This window comes from Diadema antillarum, unplaced genomic scaffold (genome assembly GCF_040938485.1).
Source record: "Diadema antillarum isolate AM-2024a unplaced genomic scaffold, OU_Dant_1.0 seq00000781_RagTag, whole genome shotgun sequence".
NCBI classification, from domain to species: domain Eukaryota; kingdom Metazoa; phylum Echinodermata; class Echinoidea; order Diadematoida; family Diadematidae; genus Diadema; species Diadema antillarum.
In genome coordinates this window covers 1,101,420-1,115,470 of record NW_027271669.1, presented here as the reverse complement: position 1 = coordinate 1,115,470, position 14,051 = coordinate 1,101,420, and the positions used below count along the sequence as shown (strand labels likewise).

General features: G+C 38.8%; 1 protein-coding gene across 1 annotated transcript in view; it reads right to left on the bottom strand.

Moving 5' to 3' along the window:
• LOC139739058 (uncharacterized) overlaps window positions 1-13,333 on the bottom strand; it is a 31,682-nt gene extending 18,349 nt beyond the window's left edge. The window contains exons 1-7 of the mRNA XM_071649671.1: window positions 13,288-13,333; window positions 12,721-12,795; window positions 11,888-12,091; window positions 10,117-10,818; window positions 6,937-7,167; window positions 6,020-6,173; window positions 3,479-3,634 (exon numbers count right to left, since the gene is read on the bottom strand). Coding sequence (XP_071505772.1) covers window positions 3,479-3,634; window positions 6,020-6,173; window positions 6,937-7,167; window positions 10,117-10,818; window positions 11,888-12,091; window positions 12,721-12,795; window positions 13,288-13,333 — 1,568 coding nt within the window. The remainder of the gene's footprint in view (window positions 1-3,478; window positions 3,635-6,019; window positions 6,174-6,936; window positions 7,168-10,116; window positions 10,819-11,887; window positions 12,092-12,720; window positions 12,796-13,287) is intronic.
• Window positions 13,334-14,051: the final 718 nt, after the last annotated feature.

Genomic DNA, 14,051 nt, shown 5'->3' with positions numbered 1-14,051 from the left:
GATTAAACATAAACTGACCCAGATGAATGATAAACAAATGTTTTTATGTTTCGTAAATAATGGGTCTGTATGGGAACGTGGTGAAACGCCACAAATGATACGAAGTGCCCCTGTTTTTTTTTGGTAATAACAATAGTGTATCTAGTAAAGTTCAACGGGCATTACACCCCATACTGAAATTATTAAGATAAGGTAATATCAAAAGAACTAGAAATGTCGCTATGGCGACTGATGCCTCCGCCATAATGCATGATTCTCCCAATAGGCGTATAGTACAATGTCTTCACAATGTGTGATCCATGACAGTTTCACATAACTGGCAAAACACTGGAATGACAGGTTTGTCAGAAATGTCTTGAACTGGGTTTGCTTTAATTTTCTAAGAGTGCAGGTACACATATTTGGGGAATTGAGAATTTTTACTTGAATTCTGACAGACCTTTTTATAAGTTTATGCATTGAGTAATTTCCAAGGTATGAAGAAAGTGTGTAATGACGGTACAAAACGGATTTTTTTTTTTTTTTTTTTTGGGGGGGATTGAAATCTGGCCTTTGACCCTTAACCTTTGACCTTTGATCTTCTGGCTGGAAATTTCCCAAAGAATCTCCATTAGGTAATGCATGTATTAAGCACTGCATATACTAGTATATGAGGGAAATAGTAAAATTTTGAGGAGTTGACCTTGACCTTTGACCCCTGACTATTGACCCATGACCCCTAAATTCCCTAGATAATCCCTGCCAGTCAGTAAATGCGTATGTACCAATTTCCACGAAGATACATTGAACCATTTGCGAGAAAAGTGATATTGCAACATATTCACCTAACCTTTGACCTTTGACCTCATGACATGAAACTCTTTCTGGAGAATCTTTACGCAGTAGTACATATCCACACCAAGTTTCAAGAAGATACCTTTGGGCATTGCATAGATATGGGGGAAATTGCAACATTTGTAGCATTTGACCTTGACCTGTTGACCTTTGACCTCTTGCCAATGTCACTACAATCTACTCAAATAATTGTCCTATCATACATCATCCTTGGACCAAATTTGGTAAAAGCTGCTTCATCCAGTTTTGAGTTATCACGTAAACAGATAAATTTTAGGATTTGACCTTGATCTTTGACCTTTGACCTCTGTCCGATTTCACTGAAAAACTAATCAAGTAATTGCCCTATCATATATCATCCTCCAACAAAGTTTGGTGAAATTTGCTCTCTCCAGTCTTGAGTTACCGCGTAAACGGATACAATTTCATGATTTGACCTTGACCTTTGACCTTTGACCTTTAGCCGATTTCACCCAAAATCTTATCAAATAATTGCCCCATCATACTTCACACTTGGACCAAGTTTGGTAAAACTCCAGTAAATATTACTCAAGTTATCGCGTAAACGAAAGCGGACGGACGGACTACGGACGTACGTACGGACGGACAACCCGAAAACATAATGCCTCCGGCACCATTTCGTGGCGGAGGCATAAAAATACAACGTCAACGAGGAGGGCAGTGAGATGTGAAATTTAAGTCTGTTAGTTATACCAATATTACGCGAAATTATTTACTGTCAATGATATGAGGCCTCTACGAAAGTTTAACGTCCACAGTGATACCGAGAAATTTTATGTGAAATACACGTTCTAAGTAAGGGTCATCAAAATAATGATGAAGATAGAAATGGGGGAGGGGCGCATGCACCCCTCTTTAATTTTGTACAGGCGCCCCCTCTTAACGGAAATCCTGGATCCGCCCCTGCTGATATATGGAACAGTACAATTCTGTTTTCTGTGATGGAATGGTGACAATATGATCATTATAACGCTTATCATTTGGAGTATTACTGAGAATGGTCATCAATGGAAGAATAATCTCATTGACACACTAATTTTTAATCTGAACTTATTGCACAAGGAATACGAAGATAAAATACACCTCGTTAATATCATGAAAAACAAACTAATGGGTGATATGACTTTTGCTTTTGAATTTCCTATTCAAAATTTTCTGTAGGCATATGAATTTTTACTTTTAATGTGTAATTATTATAAAAGATATCACCGAATCCAACTGGACAGTTTGTGTACTTAATTTCACTTCAAATGGGACAATAGTAGAAAAGTCGTTTATAAAATCATTTCATTATTTCATGTTGGAATATTTCCACATGTTTCATATACATATACATATACATATACATATATATTTTTTGTATACATATATATATATATATATATATATATATATATATATATATATATGTGTGTGTGTGTGTGTGTGTGTGTGTGTGTGTTACAAAAAAAATGTCCCACTTTTGATCCTTAATAGTTCAAAAGCAATATATCAGATAACACTGATATTGATATGAGCAATAGCTGAATAGTGTACAATTTTGTTGGCGGTAATTTAAAACTGATAGCATAAATCACTTTCAGTAAAATCAAGATTTATTTCTATTAAAGTTAGGTTTCAGATTTTGCTCTGTTTTCAACCCTCTGTACAAAATTGTAATTTTGCACAGGGGTCAATTGGTATGTATGGGAGTGTGTAGTTAACACCCTGACAATGGTCTTGAACAATGGCCAGGATTGGAATGCTCTATTATATATTCATGAGAAATTCCTCTATCACAGCTAGTCTTTATTCATCCTGAAATGTAATGTACAAAAGCACATGAAAACATGTGCTTATGTTTTTTCATGTGCAAGCATTTTACCCTTTACCATGAATTCTGACTAGCAGTGCCCAGTGCAATCCATCATGAATTATCAATAAAGCATTCATGTTCCTTGGGGAAAGAGTCCAGAAGCCTAGTCAGCATAGCTCTGAAAAGGTGATATTCGTGGCATTCATGTCTATTGTTCAGGGTCATTGTAAGCACGCACTCACATCATTCGTTAATCTGCAAAGTTCAATTTTGTACAGAGGGTTCAAATTTGACCAAAACCTGGAACTTGTCTTTAAAATCAATCATGGATTTAACGAAACTTATTCATGCTCTCATATTCAAATCATCTCCAACTAAATTGCACACTATTCAACTATTACTCGTACCAATGACATTGTTATCTGAAGTATTCGAACTATTAAGGATCAAAAGTGGGAAATGTTTTTGTAACACCTAGTATATATATATATATATATATATACAACGAAGAATCGAGAAATAAACTGGTAATGCATTTTTATTTTTTTGGCCAATAAAGAGTGAGTTTATTCGACTCGAATTTTCGGTGGCCTCCATCTTCTTCAGGAGTCTCGACAATGACGGTACCAAAAGGGTACCGTCATTGTCGAGACTCCTGAAGAAGGCCTGGTACAATGACGATACCAAAAAAAAAAAAATGCATTACCAGTTTATTTCTTGATTCTTCGTTATCTTGGAGCCAATATGTGAATTCCCAACATGTTAATATATATATATATATATATATATATATATATATACACACACATATGCGATTCGCTTGCTTACTGTGGGCGCTTCCAAGCAATGAAACAAGTGGCGTTATTTTCGCACGGGCTATCTGTACAACGAATGTCAGTTTCACAATAAGTTCCAGTGTAGCCAATTTCGCATTCACATGTGTAGGAGTCAACGCCATCAGTGCAGATTCCATGTTGACAAAGACTGGGAAAAAAAAGGAGCAAGTGAAAAAAGTGAACAATAGCTCGAGAATTCAATGATACAAAGATATAACTTTCCTAAATAATTTCGGTGTGTGCGATAGTACTAAAATGACATGACTATTCTCCACTTTGGCTGTGTGTCAGTAGTAAGGCCCTAATACATTCTGCTTTCCACGCTGGTAACAATGTAACTCGTTGATAAAGTTGAAGAGGAGAGTGATACACTGGACATGTCACCTGTGATCACGTTGCATGTGAGTCTGTTTTTCCATGGAAACACGCAAAACGCTCTACTTTTCTCAATTGCAAACAATATCGTCTGATTTATTTGGCAGTTCAAAAAATAAATATGTAGAATGCACGCATCTATAGTTTCCTGCAAGGGCCATAATGTAAATAAAATCCACAATAAGCTAGTTCGGAGTTAGCTCGTGGGCGCATTGGTACGAATGACCTTTCTCTTTTCTCAGTCGGTTAGGGGCGCTCCACTCGTTTTAGAGCGACATAATGCATAAGCTTTACATAACAATTCATGGGATTTGCGTAGACCAGATGAGCAGAACGAGCCGTCAATTTACACTTGGGAAAGCATCAATTTCATTATTTTGCATCGAATGTAACGACAATCTCTTTCTATTGATATTGCCAAATACCACTTTTGCTGTCAGGTGGATGTGCTGGAAAGCAGTATTTATAAGTATCTCATGAGTAATCATTACATTACAGATGTTTATCCAAGTGAATTTAAAAACCATTATGCCTGTTGGTCCGAATGACCTTGTTTCTGCTCATGCGCAAAGTGGAACTACGAACTGGCTTATTGTTCATTCCTATCACAGTGCGTCTGCTGAGGAAGTTCCCCTGCAGAAATGTTTCATCTTTTTTCATTTTGCTTCATTATTGTGTGTGTGTGTGTGTTTTTTTTTTTTCAAACAGAGCCGTCCAAAGAAAGCTTTCAATATAGAATAGTTGAAACGACCTCTATTTTGCACAACTTTAGGGAGGAAATCGAGAACAAATATGTCGGGTTATCACAGTTACGTTAGAGCATAATTTCATTCCCTTCCAATTATTTCTGAACATGAAGATGGGATCATGCTCATCCCACGTCTAGAATTTAAAGGGACTGTACAGTACTGGTTGAGGTGAGGATTCAGGTTTATAACATTCCTAAGTGAGATAATGAGAAACCTCCCATTAACAAGGAAAAGTAGAAATTACGCGGTGCGTAATATATGTCCCCGCCGGAAGTAGCATTTTGTAGCAAAATGCACAATATAGGTAAAAAAACAAGGTCAAAGGTCAAAGAAGTCAAAGGTCAAAATTCTGTGTAGAAGTTTTGAAGCCCTCACCTACTGCCATCACATAAAGCAAACGGAATCGAAATCGGGTTAGAAATGGCGGAGTAGCATTTTGTAGCCAATGTACAATATAGTTAAAAAATCAAGGTCAAAGGTCAAAGATCAAAATTCTGTGTAGAAGTTTTGAAGCCCTCACCTAGTACCATCAAATAAAGCAAACGGAATCGAAATCGGGTTAGAAATGGCGAAGGAGTAGCATTTTGTAGCAAAATGTACAATACAGGTCAAAAATCCAGGTGAAAGGTCAAAGAAGTCAAAGGTCAAAATTCTGTGTAGAAGTTTTGAAGCCCTCACCTAGCGCCATCACATAAAGCAAACGGAATCGAAATCGGGTTAGAAATGGCGGAGTAACATTTTGTAGCAAAATGTACAATATAGGTCAAAGGTCAAGGTCAAAGGTCACAACTGAAATTCTGTGTAGAAGTGTCAAAGCTCCCATGTAGTGCTACCATATAAAGCAAACAGAATCAAAATTGGCTCATAAATGACATAGAAGTAGCAAATTGAACATTTGATCACACACGGACGCACATACGGACACACGGACACACACACGTAGGAGCCCGTTTCATAGTCCCCTGCTCGAACTCGTTCGGCGGGGACAAAAATGAAAGAGCATGTAATTCTAAGAAGGATTCCATGCCTAATTGATGAAAATTGGTTTTCAATTGCCAGAGGTATCCAAAAAAAAAAAAAAGGTGATAATATTTAAAGGCGACAGGCCACGCCTTTTATTAGGATCTCTTTGTTTCACCTTGTTTTTGGATATCTCAGCCATTTCAAAACCGATTTTCATCAAATAAACTTTTGATTCCCCTTTAGAATTGCATGCTCTTTGACATCTCATGAGAGTGGTTTCTGAATATCTCGCAAAACATTAAAAGCTAAATCCTCACCTCAACCAGAACTGTACAGTCCCTTTAAATCAAGCTAACTTTGATAGAGTTTAATGTAACATCTGTCAGATACCAATAAAGGACTAGAGTCTCTAATGTAACTTCCTAAACGGTGATTAGTAAACTTACTTTCCCTCACAGTCATCAATATTGATCTCGCAATTCGCTCCCATGAAGCCATCCGCACACTCACAATCGTAGGATTCCAACAGCCTGATACAGGATCCCCCATGAAGGCAAGGTGCACTGGAACAGTTGTTTATTTCTTCGTGGCATGTAAGTCCTAATATCAACATGAAATGGGTGTTATGAAATCAACAAAATCCAGAGACTCCAACTCTCCCGTTTTCGACGGGAGATCTCTCGCCGAAAACCTATTTTTGCAAAATCTCCCGTTCTCCCGTTTGAGATTTAATTTCTCCCGCCCTGGCTCAATGTCTCCCGTTGGAAGGGATTTCTTACTTATTGCTATCGTATGTTGCAAAAATAAGCCTTAGATAGCACCAGAGAGCATCTATAACCCTAGGAACTTAGCGCTTCGCACACAAACTTGGAGTCTCCCGTTTGCTAGGGGTTTCGGGCGAGAGAATCTCCAGATCAGAAGGTGCTTGGGGTTGAGTCTCTGAAAATCCAATTTTGTCAAGCTGATCACATCTTATGTCCGTTGCCAATTTATTGCCTTCTAGGGAATAACAATTTTTCAAGTGTATAGAGCCTGATATATTTACAACTTGTTTTTTTTTTTCTGATTGCATTTCATTATGATGTTATGCTAATATACATAGACAATTGCATTGGTAATGGTATGCAGTGTACAAAGACAGCATTCATGAGGACATATGGCTTCCACTTTACAAAACACGGCTTGCGATAGATTCCAGACGCTGAATTAACGGCAGACACAATTATAGAACAAAAGTAAGCTAGAAAGCTTATGACTATAGTAAGCTGTACTTAATTCAGTAATAATCACAGTGACAGTGATTACGGGTGGTGGACGGAGAAGTCTACAGTTAGCTGTTAATGAGTCCAGAGAGTAATTATACCTTGATATCCCGGAGGACAGTGGCATACGAAGCTCGCATGATCTCCCGTACATGTGCTGCCATTGCTACAAGGCTCCAGCTCGTCACAGAGATTGATTTCTTCAAGGCAGTACTGCCCTGTCCACCCGGCCACACAATTGCATCGAAAGCCTTGAAACTCATTGACACACTCAGAGTTCCCCCCACAAGGAGCGTCCGCACACCAGTCCACATAATTACCACACACTGAACCTGGAAAAGTGGAAAAGCAACCATACTAATCATTATACAGACAACGAACAAGCCATTAACAGGTTTACACATAAAGTGTATCAACTCGACAATGAATAAACATCTAGACCGACGCCACAAACAACTATCAAGCATTCAATACAGGTTGAAAAAAATAACTCTATTCTGGAAAAGATTAAATCAAAGGAACTGACCTTGTTTCAACCCGCCTTTATTTCCCCAATTGTGTTGTGCAGACATTTGCGTGCATGAAAACAATATTTGAATGTTTCAACAAACAAGTCTGCCGATGACGGAACTAACTATATAGTAGGCCTACAATCTATATATCCTCAACTCTTTCTAAGCTCTCTGAATCTAATTTTTCAATTTGTTAATGAAATATCAAACCTTCGACGAATATATATATATATATATATATATTATATAGATCTATATAAACATTTATATTAGATGGCTTAGACAGTTTCTGGTTTGTGATTGGTCGAGAGCTCATCACGTGATGCTGTTTGCGAGGATCGCAAATGTTATATTTTCCCAGCTAGTTATATTGACCAACTGGTCAAACGAATATATTTTTTCCATGTGTGTCGCCCTCTTACGGTTGAAATACAAACAATTACACCAATATCAGGGTGTGGGACCACGTCGGTAACTGGGAGGTGCAAACGATTACTATCGATAACTGCAGTCTGGATCTGGATTGATATAATCTGTTCCCACTCACCCCCCCCCCCCCCCCCCCCACCACACACACACACACGATACGTGAGAGAGTACTAGGCGGCACGGCGCGGCGCGGAGTAGCGTCATGCGCTAGGCCTGCCTGGATGGAATTCAGGAAGCTAAACGTTACGTAGGCCCTACAGTGTACATGTAATAATGTAGGTACCGTAGGCCCTACCCAATGTACCGTTTACGTATATGCACGTATCATTCGGCCCGCGAAGTTTGGATTCACACTTCAAAATGGAACCCCGTTTTTTCTATAATAAACGACGACGAGCTCGATAAGATTTCGGAGGATAAGGATTCTAACTCCACTAAACATGGCCTAAAACAAGCGAGTTAACAGTCTAGAGACATTTGTTCAGTTCAGTTCTTTGAACGAGGGCAATTCATGCATCTTTTTGTATTAACGTAACTTATAGTTAGACTAACATTAGATCCAGGCCTAACGTTAAATCGAACAAACCACAAGTGGAGGACTACGACACTGAGCAAACTGGTTTGCAAATCACTGTGTTTCTACAATGTTCATCTCTACAACAGAGGAAAAAAAAGACTGATTTTGAAATTGCTGCAGATTCCTGATCACAGAAGGTAGGCAATAGTCTATACCGGTCCTGGCACAAGACAAATTGACTGAAAATCACAGGGTAGGGCCTAGGCCTAGAAAAAGATGATGCACTAGACTGGGGAGCCAATTTGGACGCATGTGATGTAGGCCCTTCTAACAGTTAGACACTAACTCTAACGTTAGACTTAGAGTTTTAGACGCTAACATAGCCTAACATAACGTTAGACCGTGTACATTCTATTTACGTTTGAACTCCCTAGCTAACGTTAGATCTAAATCAGGACTAACGTTATATAGAATAGAGTCTTTCTAACGTTAGTACTACTAGTAGGCCCTTTCTATAACATTTAGAATCTAACACGTTAGACATAGGTTCTAACGTTAGGGCCTACATGTAGAAACAAATATCGAATGATAAAAATTGCCCAGTAGGCCATAGCGTTTAAGGCCTAGGCCCTAAAGTTAGATTTGTTTTGTGAGTAGACCCTAGAACATCTGCTGATCTTTTGGACCTGAGCCTATAGGGCCCTAAAGCGTCGTTACTTGACTTGAGCCTAACGTTAACGTTAGTAGGGCCTACTGTCGTTAGAGGACATGAGCCTACACAGTACTAGCAACTACACAGTCCAGTCGCCGCTGTACAACTACAAAATCGCGATCCAGGCGCACGCAGCGTCTGGTCGGGCTAACATGAGCGTATAAACGGTTAGGCTATGCGTCGTTAGTGTAGGCTCTTCTGTAAAGCACAATCAAGGGCAAGACCATCTAATATAACAGATATCGACTGGTAGGGGTGGAATGTAACAATCTTTGGAACGCCAGGGAGTTATATTTTCCCTCGTGATCATATTTTCCCTCAGCGCTGCGTGCTTCGGGAAAATATAATCAATTGGGAAATATAAGTCCCTGGCGGTCCAAAGAATTTTATATTCCACCCCGTACCAGTCAATATCTGTATAATACAACACCTATTTAGAATGTAGCTATCCGATTGGTCGACTGCCCATCACGTGACATTTAATGAAAGGTTCCATTGCATGCTCTGACTGTCTCAGCGTGCAATTTTGGTTTGAACAAAATGTTTCATTGCACGCGCTCTGATGTCACAATAGACAAACATGTGCCGCGCGCACTCAACAATTACAAGCGCGCTTATTTGTAAACAACTTCGTTTCGCATGTACGTACGTACGTATGTACCATACACATGTACATACACGGTGACTGCGACTGTGAGGCTACTCATTCGTTTTTCACGGAAAATGGTTGCCATTTCTGTGCTAAATTCAAGAATCTGTGAGTACCAAATCTGTTGACGTTCGAGGTGTTGTATAAAATAAATAGTGTATGGTCTTTACTCGTGCAATAGAACCAGATTTCGCACTCGGTGAAAGATGAGGCGCACTGTTCAACTCGGCTTCGCCTCGTTGAATAGAGCGCCTCTATCTTCCACCTCGTGCGAAATCTTGTACCATTGCACTCGTGACCATTCACTATTTGTACAATATTTTACAAAGTTGACTGAAGTTCTGTAAGGTCTCAAATTGGGATCTGAATTTTTAAAGTTATTCTTCAGCGCGGCAAGGAAGTTTTCTCCTCGTTTTGAAGTGCCTTCATGACTCATTATTACTGGCAAAAAAAAATACTTGCCAGTAAAGCCCGTGGGACACTCGCAAGTGAAATTTGTGTTTCCATCGATGCATGTCGCCCCATTAAGACAAGGTTCTGATTGGCAGAAGTCCACATCCACCTCACAGTGAAGACCTGTATACCCTGGCACGCACCTACAAGAGTACTCGAGGGTTGACTCGGAGATAGCAGTGCACGTTCCTCCATTCTCGCAGATGACACCACTACACGCTGTGGTTTCCTCCTGGCAAAACTCTCCAGAAAACTTTGCAGCACACGCGCAGAATGTCCTATTTCCTATCTCTGTGCAAGTGCCATTATTCTGGCAAGTGACGTTGGCGCAGAGGTCAACATCTTCTTCGCATCTGCTGCCCGAGAAGTCGAATGGACAGTTGCAGGTGTAGCTGTTGATGCCATCGATACATGACCCATGATTGAGACAGGGACTAGATTGGCATTCGTCTATATTCATGGAACAGTTCACGCCCCGATATCCTGGCGCACATTGGCACAGGTAGCCCGTTACTGCATGCCGGGATTGGGAACAGGTAGCGCCATTCTTGCACGGATCCCCTGCGCACAGATCCACTTCAATGCTGCAGTTTTTTCCACTTAAACCATATGGACAACTGCACTCGAAATCTCCTAGAACACTTGTGCAGGGTGCATTATTCTCACATGGTGTGGAGAGGCAGAAGTCGATTTCGTTTTCACAGTTCACACCTGGCAGGAGTTAAATATTCAAATGAGGGAATTACAATGAATGGACCCTTCTAGTGTCTGTTGGAATCATGAACTTGGAATTTATTAGAGATCACAAACATGTGTTTCTTGCTCTGTCATGTCTGTGGTTGCCGAACAGGCATCACATCGAAATAGGCAGTGAAAAAATCTAGCAAGGCTTCAAATCATTGTAAGCTTTCTATCTTTTCTAAACTTTACTTCGGTGCGCAAGTAAGTTTACACACGCAAACTTTCATGACGAATAGAGTGCTTTCTGGTTGTTTAAATGCTATTGGGAATAAATATCCATTATTGGATTGTACTCCTTTTTGTACTTGGCATAACCAAGACAAAGAATACGCCTGATGAGAGATCCTTCGGTCGAAATATACTTAACATTAGTTTTGATTGCAACGGTACGGTGCAAACGGTACATTCGCACCTAGGTCTGTACGCCATCTTAATATTCTAATCATATCTATATCGACAAAGAGCCACCAAAATACTTTCGGTTGATAAAAAGAAGAGCAAAGAGCAAAGTGCCATTAAATGCACAGGTATTTTATGAGTAGTATACTCGCCCTCATGAATTTACATCATACGGTGCTCGTGCAATAAGAAATAATTTATTAGTTTGTGTATTTGTATTGTAAAGTATTTTTTGTTTTGTGTTTTCTGTAATAACTGATATGAGAAATTGGATTTGGGGAATTGATGTTAAGTTCAGTTAAAAATGAATGCAAACGCAGTTATTTGAGTATTAAAGTGTTAATGGTTAATGAGGTTTTTTTTTTTTAACAGATGATATGTATAATATATTTATTGAATTTTTACATTGTATTGAATCAATCATAGGGAAATGTGGTGTCTTTGTTATTGTTAAAATGTTTATATAATGTCTGTTGTTTGATGTAATTTATACGTTTTTTATGTGATGCATTATAATTTAGCCTTCGGGCTACTATTTTGCATGTTTGCTCCAATAAACCATTATCAATCAATCAATCAGCTGTGAATATAGAGGAATAATTTTCTTGGAGACATGTCAATTCTGGGATTGCATTCACACCTTCGTATCCTGGAGCACAAGTGCACTGAAAGCTATCGACAAAGTCTGAACACGTTGCTCCATTAGCACAAGGGTCCGATGAACATTCATCAATATTCATCTGACAGTTCTTTCCTGAGTAACCCGCCTGGCACGTGCAGCTGTAATCGATGCCTTCATTTACGCAGAAAGCTCCATTTTGACAGGGTTCATAATCACAGGCACCTGGAATTAAGTTTGAAACATTGAAACTCACGTTACTCCTTTATGAAAATGAATTGGAAATACACATGCATGAATATACATTTATAAGAACAAGCAGCATAATTGTTTTTTCCTGTGTCAATGTTTCTAGCAGATGTATGTGTGTAGGTCGGCATATATACCATCATAGCCAACAGAGGGCGACCAACATTCACCCATCATAATCAGGGACAGGCAATGGCCAATGTCCTTTTCTGGTCCCTCACACCCCCGCAATACCCATTCAATTATAGTTGTTGGACTTTTTTGCCGTTTCATGATGTAATACTTTTATGTTTACATGTTTGTATCTGATTGTATCTGATACATGTTGTTTTTTTTTCTATCCATGCGGAATAAACAGAACTGTTTCTGAACCTTTTTTTCTTTCTGCAGAAGATTATCGTATACAATGTACTACTAGTATACTCGTTAAATTGACATCGTAGTACAAGCCCCATCGTAAAGACCAAGTATATATCTCCAAACAGTCAAGAACATAATTTTGAAGTTTCAATACTCACTGATACACTGAGTGGGAGTGGTTGTTCCGTTGTGACGTGTAGTGGTATTGTCGGGACATGGGATGCATTTCGTCCGTTGAACCAAACTTTGGTAGCTTCCAACAGGGCAGGGAGAGCATGGGACAAATCCAGACTCAGAAAACTCCCCTGCCTTGCATGGATCTTTATGACGTGTATAGAAACCACAGAAAAAAAAAAGAATAAATCGACGGGAAAGAGTGACACGAGAATAAAGAGAAAAAGAAGCGCAGAGAGTTAGTAACAATAAACATTCTTCCTCTTTTTTTTTAAGTGGCGTTTGTTGTTATGAGCATTTATCACGAGAATCAGATACATACAAAAAGATAGAAGTCACTTTGTTTGGTTGTGTTTTCACAACAGCGTACAAAATGCCTTCATGTCATTATGTCTTTGATTTATGATTGTCCATGAATAAATGCAGCAGCTCTTATACCGGTAAAAGGTAAAGAATCAAGACTTTCAGTGGCAGTACATGTGATACCAGTGATCTTTTTGTTGTTGATATTGCTGTTTTTAATCAGCCATCAATAAAAAAAAAAACACATGCAGAATACTTGACATAAAATGATGAAAGTGATTTAAGGTTTAAAATTGTGTGAGAGAGTGCATTGTTACTGGCAGCTGCAGACTCACGAATGCATTGGTTTGAAGAATTAGATCCCTTTTGTCTTGTTGTCATTCCCTCAGGACATTGGTTACATTCAGTGCTATAGGAGGAGTTCTGGTAGGTACCAATAGCACATCTATAGCATGGCTCCAGGCCCGTCTGGGAGCTGAATCCCGGCTTGCATATATCTATTATAAAGATAATTAATTGACACGTCTTCATAAAAATTATGCACACTGCATTTATAGTACTTTTCCTCATTTGTTAGCGTTGGAATCAAGCCTAGGAAGTAAGTTTATGACCAATAACGGGCATCAAATGAATGCAAAATGCACCAGGATGAAAGAGATCACAAATGTTATCAGTATTCAAGCTTTATACTACTAAGTCTATGTACAAGTAGACCTATATCTATAAATGTCATTGCTGTAAATGCTGCTACATATGTAAACATATTATACTTAAATATAAAATAGATACGAAAATGTATGTATATATCATATAAACATATATTATTCTCCTATACATACATGTGTCTACATTTCAAAAGAAACTCTCAGAATCAAGCAACATTACTCTGCAATAATAACAAAGTGTGTTCCTGAATGTTTATATGAATAAAATTTCTTTGAGAAAAAACAAAACAAAGTGAGTTCCCGTTTCAAATGGATAAAAAAAAAAATTAATATAAAACAGATCAGTCCAATCTCTAGGTAAGTTCTTTTTTATGCCTCCGCCACGAAGTGGTGCCGGAGGCATTATGTTTTCGGGTTGTCCGTCCGTCCGTACG